The sequence below is a fragment of the Protopterus annectens genome, chromosome 4.part1, assembly GCF_019279795.1.
Source record: "Protopterus annectens isolate FY-2018-M chromosome 4.part1, PAN1.0, whole genome shotgun sequence".
NCBI classification, from domain to species: domain Eukaryota; kingdom Metazoa; phylum Chordata; order Ceratodontiformes; family Protopteridae; genus Protopterus; species Protopterus annectens.
The window spans coordinates 487,824,820-487,846,813 of NC_056734.1; the positions used below are offsets into that span (position 1 = coordinate 487,824,820).

At 38.5% G+C, this 21,994-nt stretch overlaps 1 protein-coding gene across 1 annotated transcript in view; it reads left to right on the forward strand.

Moving 5' to 3' along the window:
* ATP13A3 (ATPase 13A3) overlaps positions 1 to 21,994 on the forward strand; it is a 2,707,264-nt gene that overhangs the window by 2,394,085 nt on the left and 291,185 nt on the right. The window contains exon 32 of the mRNA XM_044070296.1: positions 8,522 to 8,602. Coding sequence (XP_043926231.1) covers positions 8,522 to 8,602 — 81 coding nt within the window. The remainder of the gene's footprint in view (positions 1 to 8,521; positions 8,603 to 21,994) is intronic.

A 21,994-nucleotide genomic window follows, 5' to 3' on the forward strand; every position in this document is an offset into this window, starting at 1 on the left:
TGCTGCATAGCTCTCCATGAATTCTATCTGGCTTGTTTGATGTAGAGAAGAAAGGTTTGGTTAAAAGGCTGTGCTTGTTCAGAAAAATATTTTGAGCAAGATTAAGATTATTCCATTTTCTTATTTGGCTTGGTATGGTAATGCATGTTAAAAGAATAAGGTAAGATGCAAAAATCAGTGCAGTTATTTGCATGTGTTGATATATTCCATCCCATCTGCTATTTGTCCTTTCTTATGCTGACAAGATAAGGCATTTCCCCTTTTCAGGAAGAGTGTTGTGCTCTCTCCAGAGGCTGCTAATGTGAGTCACAAGATGGAGGTAAAATAAAAGACAATATTTACAGTTTCTGCATGTTTTTACATCCCTTCTATTGTTTTTCTTTTTTTTTTTGCTTTGTTCTTTTTTCTTTGCTTTGAAAGGCAAGCAGTTTTACTTTTTTTTGGAAAATGGATATACCACAGTTCTCTACTTCCTGATGCTTTTCTGAAACACCTAAACCTTATGGCAGAGATGGAGAAAAATCAAGAAGAGTGAAGTCTGAATTTCAGAAGAAAGCCCATCTTTTGGCATTGTTTACTCATGACAGTCCTACCAAATGACTTCTGTAGTACCCCTGCTGCAGTCAAGTGGGGAGCATTATCTCCAAAATTCAAAACTTGCTTTCATTTGGAAATGAAATACCTCAGTTCTAGAACTTTTGATGCATACCTTTCCCACTGCCTCGGCCAGTAATCGACTTAATGGCAGATGCATTGGACTCGGGCCTGGAAGGGTGTTCATCTGCATCATCTCTCTGTCCAGTAGGGTTGGATCCCGTGTAGAGAATAAAACTCACATCCTCACCATGGAAATGCCATTGGCTGTCTTGACATTAAAGGTAGGTAGAAGGACCCTGCATTTGGAAGGTTTTCAAGCAGACACTGACAACTTGTTGATCATATCGTATACAAACAAAAAATGAGTTGCATGTTATTACCATCTTTGTATACTGTCTTTGCAAGTTTTGAAACTGTCCTTGGTTATGAATCTGTAGTTGCTTTTTGCCAAGCAGAGATAATCTTATAGATAGTTTATGCCGTGCCTTTTATCTCGATCATAAGTGGCAACTCATTTGACAAGTCCTTTGAAGTCTGAGATGGGCTTGACGGCAGCAGCACAGGGATCTGCTGTCCTGTCCAGACCGATAACCTTCAGTTCAGAGGCTCTTTAAAAAACATGAAAGGGAAAGAATGGCTGATCCTCATAGCTTTGTTTTGGCCTAAGTAGAGATTTTGCATTTCTAAAGGGATGGCTCCTCACTGTACACATGAGAAGATAACCTCAGACGACACCAATAAGAGATTCTGCCCTTTGATATTGGTGTACTAAGAGCCTGGAGGACAGCAATGTTCCCAGTAGGAACAACTGAAGAGGACAAGGATAATTAGTCAGCTGCATGGAGAATGCAAAATGAAGTTATAAAATGGCAGCATTTGTCAATGCTTAAGTCTTGGGCTGAGATAAGATGAATTTCAGCTTCCAGACCAATTGAAATGGGACTATACAGGTATGTCAAAATATTCGAAGAAGACACAATAGGGAAGAGGGAAGCATGTACTGAGTATGATTGATAATGGTCCTGGTGTTGAGGGAGGGAAGAGGACCCACTAGATCATTCCTGTCAACAGCCTACAACAATTAGAGGACTAAAAGAGGAAGTTGATGTGAGAGTGAAATGTTAAATGGAATAAAGATATTGAAAGCATAATTAGCCAACAAAAGTGGGCCCATATTAATCACTTGCCAATATGTACAGTCAAGGTGAGGTACTTTAAGATATTTGAAAGTGCCTCGACAAATACTTTTATATACCACAGAAACTAGCAAAGATGTATGCAGTAGCCTTGGCTGTGGTTGGAGATGTAAAGGGGAGAATCAAGGTACTTGGATACACATTTGTTTTGGGGGGGGGGGTGTGAAACAGTTGAGAGAGTTATTTGGGAAGAGTCTGGGAGTAATAGTTGGAGTTATTGGGAGAAGTTAACCATTAATGAAAAAACTTTATTTCCTGGCATGGGAGAGAGGCATCTCTGTGGGTTGTCATATGTCAGTATGAATAGTTATGCTGGTTGTAAAGAAGGCTGTAACCAAGAGATAGAAACACAAGCCCCACCCCTACCATATCTCAGGTAAATGGGCTGATTTGAGTTGGAGAAGATGGAAAGGAATTCTGGCCAGGGTGTACAAATAGAAAAGTACCTGAAGCAGTGGCATAGTTACAGATAAGTGTACGAGTGTTGGTGAAGGATAGGCGGTAAATGTTGAGAGCATACAAGGAATGACTAGGAATGAGGTATGGGAGTATTAGGGGTGAAACATACTCCTCAACTCACAAAGTATAGTATTATTTGAGCTTAATAAAAAGAAAATAGTTAAAAGAAAGGGACAGAATGACAAGGGGTATTATTGTGGATGGGAGATTGTTATAATCTGGGTGGCAAGTAGGAATGATTCTGTAGCCAAGTGCTTGGATACTGTCCATATTGAGACCCAGAATGGCAGAGAGATATATTAACTCCCCAGGGTTTGCCCATTCTGTATAATTTTGTGAATGTTTAAGTTAACATACCGACTTTGATCCGTCATTTAGGTATAACATTGAATTCCCTAGGAATGTTTAGAGAGACTTATACTTTGTTTGGTCCATTCTAATCTGCTGTGTGAAACACTCTGTATGAATAGTTTGGTGTGTATTAGTGTAAAAAGCTATATGGATACTTGATATTTGCTTTATTTTGATTGTCTGCTTTGGGTTAAAATTTTAATAAAAAATACTTAACAAGAAAAAGAGAGATTCTTCAGCTAGCAGAGTCTCTACATCTCACGTTGACTGTTGGAGTTGTGATCTCTAGTAGAGGACTTCTTGTGAACTAGGTATTAAAAGTCCTGTAGTATGTGAGAAAACCTTTTACTAGAAAGTCTAATGACAAGATTTGAATTATGTATGTCATTGATGTGAGGGTTGTGACTTTTTACCACTTCATCTTCCACAGGTCATAAATTGCCTTTCTTAGTTTTCCTGTAATGGTCTCTCTTATTTGTCTGTCAGAACACATCTGGTTTTGTCAGCATGCCATCCTTGGAATCTGTCTTTGACTTCTACAGCAGTGCCAAGTTATGTATTTAGGTGTTTTTACATCTCAGTATTAAGATACTTCTTATATTCACTTGCTCTTTGAATTTTGTTTTAGAAACTTTGATATGAGCTGCCTTTTAACATAGAAAGCTTTCTGTTGACTGTCACATTAATAACAATTTCAAAGCTTCAGGTTGTTAGATGATATGACTGCTTCACCACTTCCATAGAGACTTTTTTAACCATTCCTTCCACCATGCCTAAGATCATATCAGACATCACTTTGAATAAAAGGATATGTCTTTCTTGTTGTTATCCTTATCCAAAAAATGTAGTACAGATCTTACACATAAAGGATTATCGAAGGCAGTAGATTACTTGTTTCTAGAGCCAAAGAAATGAAATCCAGATCTTACACACAAAGGATTATCAAAGGCAGTAATTACTTATTTGTTTCTAGAACCAAAGAAATTAAATCTATTCAGTTTTGTTTTTCCTTTGAAGCTAACAAGTTGGTTGCCACTGTAGGAATTCCAGCCATTTCCATCAGGATAGATGTTTGCACTGCTTTCTCCTATGACTGCAGAGCTGGGCTTTTTTTATGTAGCTGTCAGAGCTCATTGTACCAGAGGAATGGTAGCTTCGACTTCCTTTTACAGAAGAGCTCATTCCATAGCCATTTACAGTACCATTACTTGGTTTGTGGTCAACTAATTTATAAAAAGGCACAAGCCATTTATGAAGTCACTTCTTCAAGGTTATAAGTATTTTTCTGTAGCAGTGGTTAAAGGGATTTTGCTACAATCTCCATCCATTTTATAAATGCTTAGCTTGCTGTTCTACCCATGCAGAAGTGTGAAAACCAGGGTAGTTACCTAATTTAATGCAGTTGTGTTTGTGTGTATCTGTCTCTCTGTCTTGTTCATGCTGTAACAGAAAGTAATTAAGGTATCTCTTTGTTCACAGTCCTGCTTACTTTAGCAGAAGCATATTGGTGTCAAACAAGAATGAAAATCAGACTAGAATTAGACAAAAATCAGGCAGCAACTGAATGTATCAAAAAACAAAGGAAAGGAATAACATAAGAAAAAGGATCATATGAGTAGAAAAGAAATGTGGGAAAGGCATAAATATACTAGCACATACAGAAAACTCCTGGAGCAACCTCATGTTGATCAGGATCTGATGCAGGAATGGTTCAGGAGAGGTGAATTTAAAGCAAAAGATGAAAGCTTAATATTGGTGGCCCAGGATAGTGGACTATGTGCATGTTAGTTTACAAAGTCCATTGAACATGTGGCAGAAACAAAGAAATGCAGGTTCTGTATAACAGAACTGGAAATAGACAAACATCTTGTTGCTGGGTGTGATACTCTAATAGCAGAGGGTCTGTATACTGAAAGGAATAATAATGTGGCAAGATAACTATTACAATAGTGAAGTATCTGAGAAGAATTGGAAATAGCCGCAAAGCATATTTATATTACTTGGGATCACCCATCAGCAACAGTTCAGAAAAACAGATGTGAGAAAACCACAGAAGGAGCAGTCCATGAAAAGAAGACAAAAGTAGCATTGGTCATTGAAATTGCTACTGACGTTGATTACAGTGTCTTAGTACAGAGACACAAAGTCGTAAAATAATAGGATTTGCAGTCAGAAACAAAGGTAGTGTGGAAGAAGGATACCCACACAGTTCCAGTAGTAGTGGGAACAATGGGTCACGTAGAAAAGAATTTACCATTTAATTCAGATATACTACCAATACATATAACTCCATATGAATTACAGGAGGAGTCATTTTTGGACATGTTGCGGGTGCTGCAAAGAACACTTTTGGCTAACATCAAAGACTGAAACAATACTAATTTCTTGAACTTTAATCATAATTTAACTTGGGGAATGGGGTCCATTCCTGATCATTGTACTAAAAAACCCAAAAACTTGGAGAAACCAGCAGTAATTTGTTCTTCAGCTATTTGGGATTGTATTTACACCTTTACAAGTCACTGTAACCCAGATGAGGCATCAAAAACACGTGAAAGTTTTGATAAGGCAATCTCTTCATGGACTGATTTTTTTCAGTGACTGAAAATGAGGCCTTCCTTCTTCCCAGATAGTTGCAGCTTTGGTGTCCATTAAAGAGTATAACATGCCGACTAGGACCCCGGGAACTATCGTCCTATAAGCCTGACTAGCTTGGTATGCAAAGCTATGGAGCGCATCATCATGGATCTCATTAACAGAGACATTGGAAACCTCCAAACACTGGACCCTACCCAGTTCGGCTTTAAGGGCAGATCATGCCTCCTAAACCTGGTGGACTTCTTTGAGACAGTTACCAAGGCTATAGACTAGGGGAAGGTGGTCCACACAGCCTACCTAGACCACGCAAAGGCCTTTGACACCATTCCCCTCTCGGGTATTATAGACAAGCTCACCAGCCTGAACATAAACCCCTATGTCACGAGATGGGTTGCCAACTGGCTCTTGGACAGAGAACCCACATGGTAAGAGTTGTGGGAGCTAGGTCTGACTCTAAACCGGTTACAAGTGGTGTTCCCCAGGGCTCAGTCCTAGGACCCCTCTTGTTCGGCATATACTTCTCAGAGGTACAGGCAAGCACAGGAGGACTATGGCTGACCATGTTTGCAGATGACTGCAAACTAGAGGCTATAATTGACTTTCCGGCTGACACAGACATCCTCCAAAAGGGTCTCACTGAGACAGATGCCTGGTGTCAAAACCATGGCCTCAAGCTAAATGCCAAAAAGTGCTTAGTCATCCCCTTTGGAAAAAACAAAGTACCCACAAACTACCACATAGGTGGTAGCCCCCTAAATTACGGAAGACATAATAAGGGATCTGGGGACCCAAGTAGACAGTAACCTCTCCTTTGATAATCACATTGTCAAAGTGGTTATAAAATCCTTCTATGTGACCCACCTAATCACAAAAGGGTTTGCATCCAGATTGAAAGAGGTCATTGGGCCCCTCTACGCATCACTCATCAGACCCATCATAGAGTACAATGCCCCATTTGGGATGTACCTTACAAGACACCTGCAACAGCTGGAAAGACCACAGAAGTTCCTCACCAAGAGGATCACTAGCCTCAAGCAGATGCCCTATGCAGCTCGACTGAAGAAGCTGCAGCTGTACTGTGTTGCATACCGCCTACTCAGAGGTGATCTCTGCCTGACATACAAGGCCATGTCCAACCCAGAATTGATGGACATGCTCCACCTAAAGAAAATCATATCCCCTCGAGCCACATGCTCCAAGGATCTAAACCTCACCATAACAGTAAATAGGATGTGCTGGAGGGATAGATTCCTGTCCCAGAGACTTCCCATGCTCTGGAACAAGATTCCAGTCTACATTAGGCAGAGCTCCTCGCTAACCCTCTTCAAGAGAAACCTTGACCAGTGGATGGGAAGCAAAGTTTATCCCAGGGATCACTTCAATGGCTTTGATGGACAGAGGCACAGGGAACTAATCTAAGGGGGTGGCGAAAGCCAACACATTCCGGCTAGGCTTATAAATGCCTTCGGGCAGATAGCCTAGTTACCTACCTATGAACCTATCATAGAAGATAGATTAGTTACATGAACCTATCATAGAAGATAGTTTAGTTATATAAACAGCAACGGTTACTGTAGATTTCTGAGAGAGATGTTCAGTCACAAGGAGTGACATCTGCCCTTTCTTCACATGTGCCCCTCTGAGCTGGACTGCAAATGGTTGTGTCTGTAGGGGGTCTATATTAGATCAGCAAAAAACCTTTTTAGTGAATGGCTCTTTGCAAAATGTTCATTGTCAAAACCTTGCTCCGTCGAATGGCCATTTCAGCTAAATTTGTTCCTAGGGGAAAAAACGCTTGGCCAGAGTAAAACTTCACAAAATTTGAAACCCTCCAAAGTGGGGAGCTTCACCCCCCACCCCCTAACTAAATATACCAACTCTTGAGATCACACTACAGTGGGGAAAAGGGCAAATTCCCAATGATGGCCAAGTGCTTTTTTTCCCCTTAGGAAAAAATTTGCCGAAACAGTATTTCGACATAGCAAGGTTTCAACAATGAGAGTTTGGCAAAGAGCTTTTTGCTGAAAAGGTTTTTCGCTGATCTAACATACACCCGTCTGTAGGACACGCAGTTTGTCTAAGTTCCTCCTTTTCTGTTTGAGAGACTAGAAAAAAAAACTAGAAATGAATGGTGCTACCTACTTTGGGATCCGATCAAAGTTCCCCAGTTAGAGGAGATCATGAAGAAGGGAGGCACAGTGGTACATCATTTAGTTGTGCTGCTTGATAGTGCTTGACTGTCTGGTTTAGATCTTGGCTATGATACTTTCTCTGTGGAGTGGGCATATCCTTCCAGTGTCCATGTGACTTTCTGCTGGATGCTGTAGTTTCCTCTTATATTTCCCTGACATTCCACTCATACATTGGCAATTACCTAAATTGTCCTTAGATGTGTATAGTACTGACGCCTATCAAATAATTGAATGGACAAATTGTCGAACACTATTTGGTTGAACCCATATCATCAACAGTTCAGTCCATTGAAATAAGCTCAAAATAAAGACAGCACCCACATGCACCTCGAAAAATGCTTTTGCAGGGGGATAAGCACCCCTGCACCCCCCCCACACATGAGGGGCTGCACCCCCCTGCTAATTATATATACCAACGCCAAGATCGCACTGCAGTGAGGAAAAGGGCAAATTTCCTGATCCCTACTGTGATATGATCTCATTGGACAGAATTGTCGATGTTATGGATTTGACCATATATGATGATCAACAATTTGTCCGTTCGTAAGTACGTAATGAGTACGTAATGAAGAATCTCTGAGCTTATGTAGTTTATAGCCTGTGAACTGAGTATCTTTTGAAGATCTAGAATTACAGTAGGTACCTGTGTAAGTAACATTTGCTGTGAAGGTCTCTGTGTTTCTTTTATTTTAATTTTAGTTACAGAGTACTTTCGTATTGATTTCATGACGTACATGTGACAGAGGTCATAGGGCGGAGAGGGGGAGATTTCAAATGTTGAACTAATCATTGTGTATGTGGCAGCACTGTGACAAACACCAGCTGCCTTGTTTTTTTATTTCCTTTAGTGTTTAGCATGTATTCTACCACAGAAGCATTCGGAATTCTGGTATGATACTTGACTTGTTGAATAATCCTGATTACAACTATCCTGAAATTCCATGCAGAAAAAAAATGCAGCATAGTATGCATCATTTAAAGAAATTCTTAGTGAATCTTTTTTGTGATATTTCATGAAATATAAAAGGTGTCTGGCCTTCCATAGCATTGCCACAAAATGCTTTATTGGTGATTTTCATTGATATGGATTTATCATTTGAGTTTTCCTCTTATTTTTTCTTTTTGCAGTTAGTCTGTGTACCGTATCAGTGGCGTATTACAATGCTTGTGATTATAATAGTAAATTCAGCAGTGTCTTTTTTTACGGAGGTAAGTTTTGTCATGTTTACACAAGTGCATAAAATTAATTGGCTATCACGTTTTTATAATTTTGTCTGGGATTTCAGTGACTCTACATAAAACTGCAAAGCAAAATATAGATATTTGTATAGAAGTGTTAGACAAACACATTCTGCAAAATGTGACATCACAATTTAAATGTAATATTACAGTGTTAACAGAGTCATGTGGTATAATGCTGTTGACTTTGGACCTCCATGAAATATATGTGTACTGTCACAGGTTCTAATCCCACTCACAAACTGTAAAGATATTACGTTATGTTGATTTTTTTCCCAGTTTATGTGCAGCCTAGACCAGTGATTGGGGAAGAGAAGATTTACACTGGGCCTGGCAGCCATATCCCTTATGGACAGAGGTAGCTTATAAATGGCTTGGTCCTAAATGTCTTTTTTGGATACAGGACATTATAATTCGTTCAGGAAAACCTGGCTAGGCTTACAAAAGCCCCCCCCCCAGGTCATTAGCCTAGTAACAGTCTATGGATCTATGAATACAGATCCCATTAGTATGCAAATAGTTGTGTACCTTAATTAAGCACCACCAAAACAGAATTTTTAAATTGTTGTTATAAATTTTAAGAAGTCTTTACCACTTAAAAGTATGTATCTGTGCATTTAATATAATCTGTTTCTAGACATTGTAAATATCTAAATGTTTGCCCTAAACATGGATTGCATGTTTAGGCAGTTAATTTGAAACTGCTGCTGCCCTCCTTCCCTTCATGTTGGACCAGACTGATGTAGCTACAACATTCGACTGTAACCTGCAATTTTTTAGCTGTTTGTTTGCAGAGCAAGAAAAAAAGAGAGAGTTTGTGTATTTCAGGTGAACACAAGAGCAAGTCTGAAAATTTTTCTTGCACTTTCAAGTGTTGACTTAGCCTAGCATGGATGAAGCACCAATCATTTAATTAATTTTCATTCTTCTGCTTTACTCAGCTGATTATGATCCGCAATGCTGATGTAAGAGTAACAATAACAAACATTTGTTTGAAGAAAAATTATCACATGATCATATCAATGTTTTGTAATGCTTACAGAGGATGTATTTTTCCCAGAGGCAATTGGAAAAAGTAAAAATCAAGTATAGTGTGACAACAGCACTTCTTAACATTTATGCTTATATTTGATCATTTTAGAGTTTTACATTTCAACGAAATTGGCAGAAATATAAAATGTCAACGAAATTGGCAGAAAATGTAAAATGTTCTGTGTTTTAACTGAAGACACCCTCATGTAAGCATTTCAGTTTAATTAAACATTTCCATGTGTTTTCTCATTTCTTATTGCTTTGATTAATGATCACATTAAGTTGTAGGAATTGACATGGTCATACATTCTCAGAAATAATTTTAATAACTCTAAAATTGTTCATACATATCTTCAATATTATGGTAGGCCACTGGGTAAACATTGATTGTTTCTGTAGTAACAGTATTTCTGAATGTACCTGACCATTGGTCCAATATTCAAAAGGCTGTGCATTTACTTTTAGCTGTTTAACTTCATTAAAATTGCTTGAGGTGTTCCCAGCAAACATTGGCAGTTCTTATGTTTAACTTGCACTTTGACCATGATGTTTTCATTGTCAGTTTCTGCCAGAGAGTTGACCCACCCTTCTGTGCACTAGTGTATCAGATACAGTATAGGCTTGTCCTTTGAAAGGGAGTAAAGTCTCCTTCTCCCTGTTTCCCTTGCTGCATTTTATGATGCTCCTTCATCTCACTGTGCTTAAACTCAGATAATGCAATGCTGGTCACAGTTTTGTTTATTTTTCATATTTGTCAAAGGTCCTGTGCTCTTTCTTTGTAGAAGTGTGTGTGTGTGTTTAGTTTATTCTTCATATTTGTCAAAGTTCATGTGTTCTTTCTTTGTAGAAATATGTGTGTGTGTGTGTGTGTGTGTGTGTGTGTGTGTGTGTGTAGGTATGTGTATGCATTTGTGTATGTGTATTACCTGCTTCTCATCTTTATTCCAGCCTCTTTTGTAGTTTGTTCATTTTACTTCCCAAATCTTTCCCAGGTTAATCTACATCCGCTCTCCCCAAACATGATTTTTCTTTGTATAGATTTGCTCATTTATGTATTGAATATCTACTTAATTAGCTTCTTTTTTAATAGAAGTGGTAAAGTACTCTAACTAGTTTTCTAAAACATCTATGTATTTGTTTGATATGCCATTATGTCTTTATTTAGTTGGGTGCTGGAATGTAATGTCACTTCCAGGACATTTCCATTCTTCATTTTCCATGAATTCTAGTGTAGAGTTTCTCTTAGACAAGGCACTATCCAGTCTCTCACATTTTATAAAAGTGAGAGTTGCTTGCTTCAAGTTAGCTTAGCCATGTTGAACAGCAGAAAGTCAAAGATAGCAGCAGCCTTTGGGTACAGCAACCATCTCCCGCAATACTCCATATGAGAACCAATACTCATACAGTCTTTTGAAGGTACCAGGCTTGGATATAGCTCTTCTGGAAATAGAATTCTCCCACTAGCTACACATTTGTAAAATATAAGTATTAATTTTTACCTTGTTGAACAGGTAGGCCAATTGGACACCAGTGTCCCCTTTCAGAAGTGACCTGACAGAACTGTCTAGTTAAGTGACTTGCTCAGAGTTACAAATTAGGTAGATAGAGGCTGAGAAACTTAAACCTGGACTACAGAAAGCAACTCTTTAAAATAATATAGAATTTATTCCATATTGACTGGATATGGCCTACCTAACCAGACCATTACTTATTTGATAAGCTGCAGGTCCTACTTGACTACCCTCAGTCTCCATAAGGACAACCTTATGCTTCTCCCATGCATGCTTTAGTTTCGTCACTTTTTTGGTCTGATTACCCTGCACTTCTCCTGATCAGTAGCTGCCAGTGTTTGAGGCTGTCATCTAGGTAGTCTTTTTTTCCCCCATGCTTCTCTACCCCAGTTACAGTCATGGCCGACTGATTTATGCGATTGTTTATAAGGCCAGACCTCACTGCAGGCATTGGCTATAATATATGCTCCTTGAATGATACACAGGTCTTGGCCTTTCAGACTTTTATTGTAATATCACCCAGCATCCACTGGGTGACAGTGTTGCCCAAGATGCATCCTTCCCTCTTGGATGGTGATCCAGTTTCCAGTACTCTCATCTTATCCTTCTCTACCTCCTGAGTCTCTAATCGATGTTAGGTAGATAGAGGTTGCAGTTAGTGAAGTATTCCTGTGCACCACAGATTCCATGTTTTCAGCACTTCTGCCTTTTTGTTCAGTGTGCTCCAGTCCTATCTACTTTGTAGTCTCAAATTCTATCCATTTTTTTGCAATTTTTTTTTTAGCCTCTGTGGATTCTCTTCCTGTACCGTAAAGCTTGTGTCGTGCCCCTTCTTATTCCACTGTCCAATACTGGATAAGGATTACTTGAAAACTGCTTTACTGACCGATCATAATCAAAACTCTTCACTCACCTTTGTTTTGATGGTGCAGATCAAAAACTGGTTTTGTGGAGGAGCATGCCCCCCCCCCCGCAAGTTTATATCTTAGATATACCAGCTTCGTGGTTGCACAGCATGAGAAAGGAGAAATGCTTTAAGGCAATGCACTATGGTCTTGAGCATTGACTGTTTTTGCTCTTATACAAGCAAGTAAGCAATTTCCAAACTGCTGTGCAGGGAATTTCAGTACAGTCATCCTTCTTGTCTACTTCTTTGAAGACTGTATATGTTGTGTTTTTGTTTCTCTGTATGACTTCCCATACAGACTGTACTATTTTCTTATCCTCCTTACAAAAGTGTACTCATCATAATGGTTAATCTTTCAGGGAGAAGTTATCTGGGCCCACTCACCATGCAGAGCTTCATATTTGGCAAATCCCCTCCTGCATCCCTCTGATATGGGACCAGAGATGAAGGAATTCCTGTTTGGTTTATCTTTCCTTGTCAATTGATCCATGTTTCCATGTTCACAGACACTGCCCAGTTGAACAGGAGCTCAAGTCTCCCTTAGAAAAAAAGTGAATGCCTTCCCCACATAACCAGTTGGAAGAGAGCAGTTCTGTTCATCTTTTGGGCCAGTCAAATACAAATATTTGAGGAAATGCTCAGTAAGCAGGCCATGCTTGATCAAACTGTCTCTCTTCTCTGGGTGACACTCATTGGCTTTGCTTTTCTTAGCTGTGCTCTTAAGGAGGTGCCTTTCCCCTGCAGCTGTCCATAGTCATCTGTGTTGATAAAAGGAGCATCCAAAAATGCAATTGAGAACCTTCCTTTCCTTCCTGCTTGTTCTTACAGATCTGTTACTGGTTGTTGCATATTCTTCAGGCTGCTTCTTGCTTTCTTTTCACTAGGAAGCTCTCCATTATATCTTTTCACCATAAAACTATTTGTTTCCATTAAGTTAGCATGATGGAAGCATCACTGCCATTATAAAGAAGAGTTTTTATTGATCAGCATTGTTTGCACTTTCTAGTAGCACGTATTGTCCACAAGATGCTTGAGTTTATTTGCCATTTGGTGTCTAACTTGATTTTTCAGAAATTGCTCAGGAATCTAAGAATGTATGTAGGCTAATGTTGGTGTTATATACCATGGCTATTAGTTGTTATTGAGTTAAATCATCTATTAAGTATGCCGTATGGCCGAAAATAAATTGTAACCCATATGGCGTCTGTAAATACTTGTCAGCCAGTGTCTAAAGTCATGGCCCATCACCCAGCTAACAAGCCACTGATTCCTTGGGTAGCACTTGAGAGGAAAATGGCAGTGTGGGATCGCAATTAGTCCCATCAAAGGATTTAAGCTCTTAACCCTATTCAGAATGCAGGGTTTTTGCTGTACCTTCTGGGATGAGAGCCACCATTTGCACTCCATGCATCTCGTACGGTATCTGGACAAATTTTTCAAGGAGAACCAGCCCCTTATAGAGCCTATTCTGGAATCATACACACAGAAGTCACTGGTGACAAATATTTGGGAAGGGTAAGAACTCTAGGCAGCTGTTATACGCGTGACAGGTAGGAACTTTATAGACAGCTGTTTTACTCTGCTGATTCCCAAGAATAAGGCCACAGCATGTATTGAAATATGATTATCTGCATTCCCATCATGACAATATGCTTCCCATTTCTCATTACGGTGCTATAATAATCTTATGTACTATACTAAATTGAAAGCTGGTGTGCATGTAGAAAGATGTGAAAAGACCTAACTGCCTTATCAAATTAATAGGTAGGACCTGTTTTTAGAAAGGCTTCTGTTTTTTCCCCCCAAGACCACCATTTTAATGAGCTCTTGAATTTGTAATAGATGTGGGTAATTGGGGTACTGTAGGTAAATCTCTAACAAGATGGAGAATATGTGGGAGGATCATCATCTTGATAGCTTTTGTTTTACCTCAGAATAATTATGAGCTTGGTTACTAGTTCCAGTAGGAATGTTTCCAGTATTGTCTTCACGTTAAGTATGTTTCTACTTTTCGTGCCTGATAGGGTGCATTCTACCTCCCCTGAAGATTTTGAAAACTCTGTTTCCTTTTTTGGACTACAAGGGCCTGTACCTTTTCTAATACCAAGTCTTATTAGAACAGTTTACAATTTTACAACACAGAAATGTTGCCAAATTTCCTAGAGAGTTCCAAAATAATGTCCTATCAGAGTGTCAGTTTTTTCCCCCATAAGCAAGCAGTCACTTGCAAACGTAAGAAATTTTCCTTTACATCTGCCCAAGGTTTCTGAAGATTTCAGATTTCCCTGATTCTAATGGCAAGTTCTTCAGTAATAATAATAATAAATGCTCACTGATAAAAAGGACGGTTATGTACTCTGCTTTTATGTCCTTCTTCAGAGATGTTTTCATTCACCAGGATTCAAAAACTAAGACTGGAGGATAGAGCTTGCAGCCAGTAAATGAAATTGCTGCCAAAGCCACATTACACAGTGCATTAAAATGAAGTAATTTCACTGAATCAGAGACTGTTAAAAATGAATGGCAATTCCACTGAATCAAAAGTTTTTTTGCTGTCAAATACCTGCATCCTGCCCCTTGGTTTCGTAATAGTGAATGCATTTGGTTTCACAGTAGTGAATAAATGTGATTAAAAGCCACACAGCTTACCAGTAATCTGCCCACCAGAGAGAAGCACAGTTTGAACATATTGAATTAAATTAGGAAGCATGTTTCATAGGTTCATAGATTAGTACTAGGCTAACTGCCCTTTTGGGCCATTTGAAGCCTAGCCAGTTACCCCATGTGAGAATCGGACCCTGCACCTTGTGTCTTTAAGGTAAACACCTCAACCATTATGTCATCCTCCCACCCCATCATCTAAATTGTCTTTGAAACTGTTCCTCAGAATTACTGAGTACACGGATGTATGGGAGGAGATTTCATTTTTGAGTTTAGTTTCACTTGTATGTAAAGTAAAATAAATGTTTTCTAATTAAGCTGTTATAATTCTTAATGATATGTAACAAACAGGTCTATATTAGCTAAACAAAAACACTACTGAGGGAATCTCAGTTGCGTGACACATAATGAGTGAAAACCAGTCATATCGCAGGAATGAACGGAGATCGCTGTAGGGAATTCGTCCCTTTACTTCAATGTAGTGCGATGTCGGAGTTGGTATATTTAAGTAGGGGGTGGGAGGCACAGGGGGCTTGCCCCCTGCATAAAACACTTAGTGAAAGTTTACGTGGTTACATGTTTAGTTTTTTTGGATTCAAAATTCCCGGTTTTCGCTCATTGTGTCGCGCAACTGAGATTCGCTCAGTAGTGTTTTCGTTTAGCTAATATAGACCTGTAACAAACTGCAAATAATAATAATAATAAATAGAAAAGTAATCATCTAATCTCCAAATGTCTATTGTTGCATTTTTCAGATTCTTTTCATCCGGAACGAACGTTCTGACTTATGAGTACTGAGCTGCTTCTCAGATTCAATCCATCCCTGCTAGTGCTCCATGCCTCAAGCTCCTTTAAGACGTTTCCCTCCCATAATGCCCCTTTGCACTAGTTCTGCTACGATCTTGTTTGCCATCTTTAGCATATGGAAAGCTCTTTAGTGCCTGCAGCTAAGTGCTGTATTTGTTTCATTTCACTTCTCATCTTTGTAGAGCCTCTTCCCTTGTGGGACTTTATATTTAGAGCTCCTTTCACATGTATAATATTATTACTCTACCAACTTTTCCTTTCACTGAGTAAATTTTGTCAACCTTTGTAATTTTCTTATCTCTTAGCGTTACTTAGGCAGGAGGCCTAGCCTGTATTATCTTAAAAAAATCTTCTTTCATTTTATTATTTAGTGAGTTGTTTTTGACTAAACTGTCTAATTTGCCTTATGTAGTATTTCTTCCTAGCACTACTGTTTAATGTTGTGATTTATTTATTTATTTATTTATTTTTAAGAGTAGAAGGAGCTATGGACAAGTCCAAGAAGAACTTCAAAACGTACACAAAGTGTAGCCATAAAATTTTGCCCCAGTATTCCCAAACCCTTGGCATGGTGTACCTGAGGTCAGTGTGTCTTTCTGCAGATTGCTAAATATATAAGGCCTTTGGACTTCACTTGTTAGATGACAGTATGATCAAAACTGATCCTGAAAGGACGTCTTCCCCAAACTTTCTGTAGATAATACCAAAAAGGACAAACCAAAAGAAAAAGAGAAGGACAGTGACTACAGGAAAATAAAAGTTGATAATGCCAGCCCATCCTTGGCCTCAAAAGGACCAAGATTGGGGGGGGGGGGCTTAACCTGTTCTTAGTGTATGAGTCTCTTCCATTGGCTCCACCTCTGTTGGAGCCAGTATTAATTAGAGACAAGTCTCAGAAGCCTTCTATTAGCAGACACTCATCTCAAAGGGGGATGCATGCTCTGCTTTATCTCTATTCCACCATCCAACACTTCTCTGTGGTCTGTCAGTCCTTTCAGAAGCACCTATCTGGGACTGTATCATGAGGGCCTTTTTGAAGACACTGTTTGAGGTAGATGTCATCCCATCCCCATCAGTATCTAGGGCAGTTCAGGGTGATCTTTCTTCACCTATACTTTTTCCTTGTCTGATCCATGTTATGGTAGCAGTGGTTTTGGAGCCAAGGCATCACCCAGAGCCATTGTGTCCAGCACCATCCGGTACCCTTCCCCTTGCATCAGTTCTCACGCATCCAGTTCTTTCTATTGAGGCCTTCAGTGTCAGCTGAATCTTAGGACCAACTGCCAGAGAGCAGGCCTTCAGCAACAGTCCACTTGCTGCCTTTTTCTGTGTTGGAGATCTGGGCCTTTGATGTGTTAGCACCAATCTGTGCCTTAAAGTACCTCAGGTCGTTGGTATTGCGGATTCCCTCCTCAGTGCCATTAATGTCCACTTTGGTAGAGATGAATAATGCACCAGGCCAAGATTTTCTGATGCCAGCAGATCTGGGGTGTACATTTGATGTAATAGGATGATTACTACTCTCTCAAGGGTATCTGCATAGCCTCCATTTAATTCAGATCCAACCCTAGACACCCAAAAATCAATGTCTCAGCCCATTCATCAGATGTCCTAGTATCAGAGCAGAACAGGTAGCCTCAAACAACCTTCACATGTTTATTCTGACCCCTCTTAGGATTAAACCCCCTGGAAAGAGGATGTGCAAAAAGAGGCTCTTAGGCTCTCCTACTGGATCATTGACATCCTACGTCGACTTAGATGATTAGGGGGGGGGGGGGTGTTCAGAATTCTGGAACTGAAAAGACAGAAGGGATCCTGGCCCAACCAGTGCCCCCTCTCAGGACATGGAGATGCTTTTTTGGACTTACTTTTCAGCACCCTGTATCTCTTGCTTGGCTCCTTTTGCTGAGTCATAAATTTGACCACCACAAGGGCATGGCAGGATCCCATTTCATGAAAACCATACAAGATTCTTCATCCCCCATCTGAAGGATAGGCATTACAGGTCCAAGTGACTTCTGGTGGACTGTATGATTTTAGTAGCAGCCACAATGTTAGAGCTGTCGCATGTTGCACCTGCTGTCCATTCACCTAATAAGGAGCCCAGGATGATGGATAGAATGGGGAAGCATGTATGAGTCTCCAGCACTTTGGCCTTGAGGTCACTGAACTGTGCTATTCACACAAATCACTTCCAAAGAGATTTATCAAAATAAACCAAAGACTCTTTGGGAAAGTCACCCACACCAGAGTCAAGAAAATTGCTACAGACCAGGATGAGGACTCTGCTAAATATCACCTGCTGTAAGAGAATGTTATTTAGTTGCATGCAGGGAGGCAAGACTTTGTCCATAGTTGTGAAATCTTAGACTCCTCAAAGATTCTATAACAGGGTTGTAAGGAGTCTAAATCCTTATGGTTCAGAATATACCAGCATCAGCCCGTTGACTCAACCGTAGACAAACGTTTGACTTTTAGGGTGATGTTCTTTCTTATCTTAACATCTGAGACAAGACTTAGAGCTGAATTAGAATCGCCCAAAATTGCTGCTTTGACAGTTGCATTCTGGTACTTAACCAGCTGCTTAAAAACACATGGAAAATGTCCATGTCATCTTTTATAGAGATATTAGCTATTATCCAAGATTGGCAGTTTATTTTTCCTTTTCAAATGAACCATCTACTCTTATTAGTATTAATAATTTCAATGTAATCCTGTAAGTTGTGTCAGTAAGCAGCTGCATTTCATTTCCCCCTCCTGCTTTATGGTGTACAGATAAGAGTAAACTGATTGCTATAACTTACATACATTTCTAGTTTTAATTTAAGTCTTCTATATGCATGTAATGCAATACTGTTATCTGTTGAACTTTGGAAAAAATACATTTTCTCCTTTGTGACTGCAAGCACCCCGCCCCCTTACATTCAATGAGAGTATGTCGCGATTTTGGATACTACAATTTTTGTAATTCCCTAGCCAAATCCATTCCTCCCAAGAATTCCTCCCCTGTAATTACCTTTCTTTGCGTAAACCTCCATTGGCAGTGATCCTTGAGTAGAAATTAAAAAATTAAAATGTGGTAGCTCTGAAGCAAAAAGAATGAGCAACTTATTACCACTACCCCCGTGACATTGTAGAAGCATAAGTAAACTTAACCACTACCCCAAATGCTGCACTAGCATAAGAGCGGAAAACACTATCTGGAAAGAAAAAATGCCAGTTGGATAGCATATTATTTACTTTGCGATATGCCTCAGTACTCTATAACGTACCCCTGAATGTTGGCCATCCACTAGCAATTGTAACCACAGTGGAAATGTTAATTCATACTACTGTACAACATTTTCTGCAAAAAAGAAAAAAGTAGAATCCATGCATAACTCCACCAGCCTCATATTTTGAAGTCATCATAAGTTAAAAGAACATAAAAATCACGTCTGGTAATGCAACAAACAGTGTTCCAGCTTAAATGTTGACATCCTTTGATAATAGCTGTAAATATAAATTAAGCTATTTATTGAATGCATCAAGCAAATCCTATAGTAATGCAAATATTAGATATTTAAGAATATTCAGTAACATATTCTTTTTTGTACATAAGCAGTTTCTCTTCTTAAAGTAATTTAGAATTTTCAAAAATATTCTTAAGCAATGAGAAAGTAAGTTATAGTAGAATGGCATTTCAATAAATTTAGAGAAGTGTAAACATCAGTAATAACATGCCAGAATATGCAGTGAGAAATGTTTACTATGATATGTGTAATGCATATAGATTTACAAAAATAGCTTTAGCATTATCATACGTTGGGGTGGAATAATTCACTAATATGTCTCATGATTACGTCTAAGATATATACTTATGTTTTAATCCATACTACTGTTCTTAATTTACCTAATTGGTAGAGGTCCTGTGGCAAATTGATTTACCCACATGGCATGCTTTTACACACCAAATTATTACTTTACTCAGAGCACAGAGCATGCATAGCTAATACCAATAAAGAGAGCAAAACAATCGGACCACCTCTTGCATACTTTTATGTAGCACACATTTTTCAGTCTTAAAACATGAGAGTTAGCACGTAACTAATAATGAACAAGACCATTTGTATACATGAACATTTCAACATAACTGTATATTTAGTAATAATCTTTACACACAAAAAAATGAAATTCATATTATTCAGTGTGTCTAGTATACTGTAGCATGTAAAATGATAACATCAGAACCTGTTAATTATGCCAAAAAAAATGATAAAAAAAGACCACCCACCACAGCTAAAACCATAAATTTAATGAAGACCAGAGAGATATAAAACCAAATAAAAACGGATAAGTGCTTTCACACAATATAGTGCTTCATCAGATCCATGAACTCAAAAAAGGAGCTGCAAGTATTTAAAACTAACAACCAATCAAAAGTCAAAGATTCAGTGATGTAATGACCTGGCTTTGACACATCTCTTTTAAAAAAAAATAGACTTTTACACAGGACTAGTATGCATCCTGCTCATGTGTACAAAAATGTTTTGAAGGGACGGTTTCTTAGGATGTCGAGACTTTATACTAATGAGAATGATTATCGATTGGCCTCGGAGAGATTAATCTCTGATTTAATTAATAGGGGATATCGGCAACGTGATGTTAAGTGTGTACATTCGGAGACTCATAGTCTAAGACCCACCTCTGGGAAGCCTTGCCTCCTGAGGGGTGTTGGTAATGGTTCTAAACATAGAGCATCTTGGAGTAGATGTTATGTTCCTTTAACTTATAGTAGTAACATTGGCTTGGTTTGTGATATTATTTCAAAGAATTGACCCATTCTTGTATCAGAAGATAAGGTTAAAGCAGTAGTGAGTTATGAACCTTATTTTGCCTTTAAGAACAATTTATCTCTTAAAAGGCAGTTATGTTATCGATCGTTCAAGACGGCCTTGATAGATAGAAAGGGTACATTCCCTTGCAAATCTTTTAAAGCATGCAGTTATATGTCTACAATAATGTTTTTATATACCCTAAGACATTAAAAGAGTTCAGGTTTAATTTTTATTCTAATTGTAAGTCTTGCAATATGGTCTATCTTGCTGACTGTGTACAGTGTGCAGCCTTTTATGTGGGTAAAACCAATAAGTGTTTGAAAGTTTGTGTATTACAGCATATGGGTGACATTAGAAGGAAAAACCCACTTAATGCCTTGTTTAAACATGTTAACCAGAATAAGGGGCATCATTTTAAATTTATGGTCTTAGAAATGCTTGGATGTAACACTAGAGGTGGGGATACTATTAACAGGATTGAAATCATGGAAGTGAAATGGACAGCATGTTTACAAGCACATAAATTTCTAGGGTTGAAAGCTAAATGTCCCTTTAAAACCTGCCTTAAAAGCCAGGTCATTACATCATTGAATCTTTGACTTTTCATTGGTTGGTAGTCTTTTAAATGCTTTCAGATCCTTTTTCGAGTTTATAGATCTGATGCTGCACTGTACTGTGCGAAAGCAGTTATCTGTTTTAATTTAGTTTTTATTTGCTTTTATATTTTGCTGGTCTTCATTAAATTTATGGTTTTAGCTGTGGTGACTAGTCTGTTTTTTTATCATTTTTTGGCTTGGTTTGGATGTAGCAGACCAATATTTAGTCGTTTGCATTATTTTATTTCTTGTAACCTGTTAATTATACAATTCTTACCGTGAGCTGTCATTTATAACATGTAATGTAGCTCAAATAAAAACAGACCCATGAATTAAGCAAGTTAGCTCCCCAAGCTTTTCTTAAGTGACAGCAATAAAGGTAGAAATTGTAGTAAATTGCTGAATACCCCAACAGCTTGTACCTTTGAATAGTACAAAAGTAATCAGTAGAGCCTGTGTTGCAGATAGTCATACATAGAGAGTACCTTGGCTTATATTACAGCATGCCCTAGCACATAAGAAAAAGTACTAAAATGAAACAGTGTTATATATTTGACCAACATTAAATAAAAAATGCATCATCTAAGATAATTTAACAATTTGGTGAAGCCATGTCTTGATAACATGTTGTATAGGAATGACATGTCATATAAGATATCTGGTGAGCTGATTGCTTCAGTAGAGATATGTAAACTTAGATGCATTTCTTTGTAATAAACATTAGGGAAGGTAAAGTATTAGTTCATCAATATAAAGTGGTGTTAATGAAATCTAGTAATTAAAGTAAATGGAATCTTTACTATAACATTAAGCATCATTATCATTAGTAGCATTGCAAAATTATGTCGTCTAATTAAAGTGATTAACTGGACTGGTCAGTGGATATGCAAGATAACAGAAATTTTAACAGCTGCCATCAAAATTTCAGAGGGTAATGAGTTGGAGAAATCACCAGAAATGCCTTCTAAAGAATTTTGAGGAAAAAAGAAACACTTATTCTTGGTGCAATGAAACATTAAGCAACTAAAATG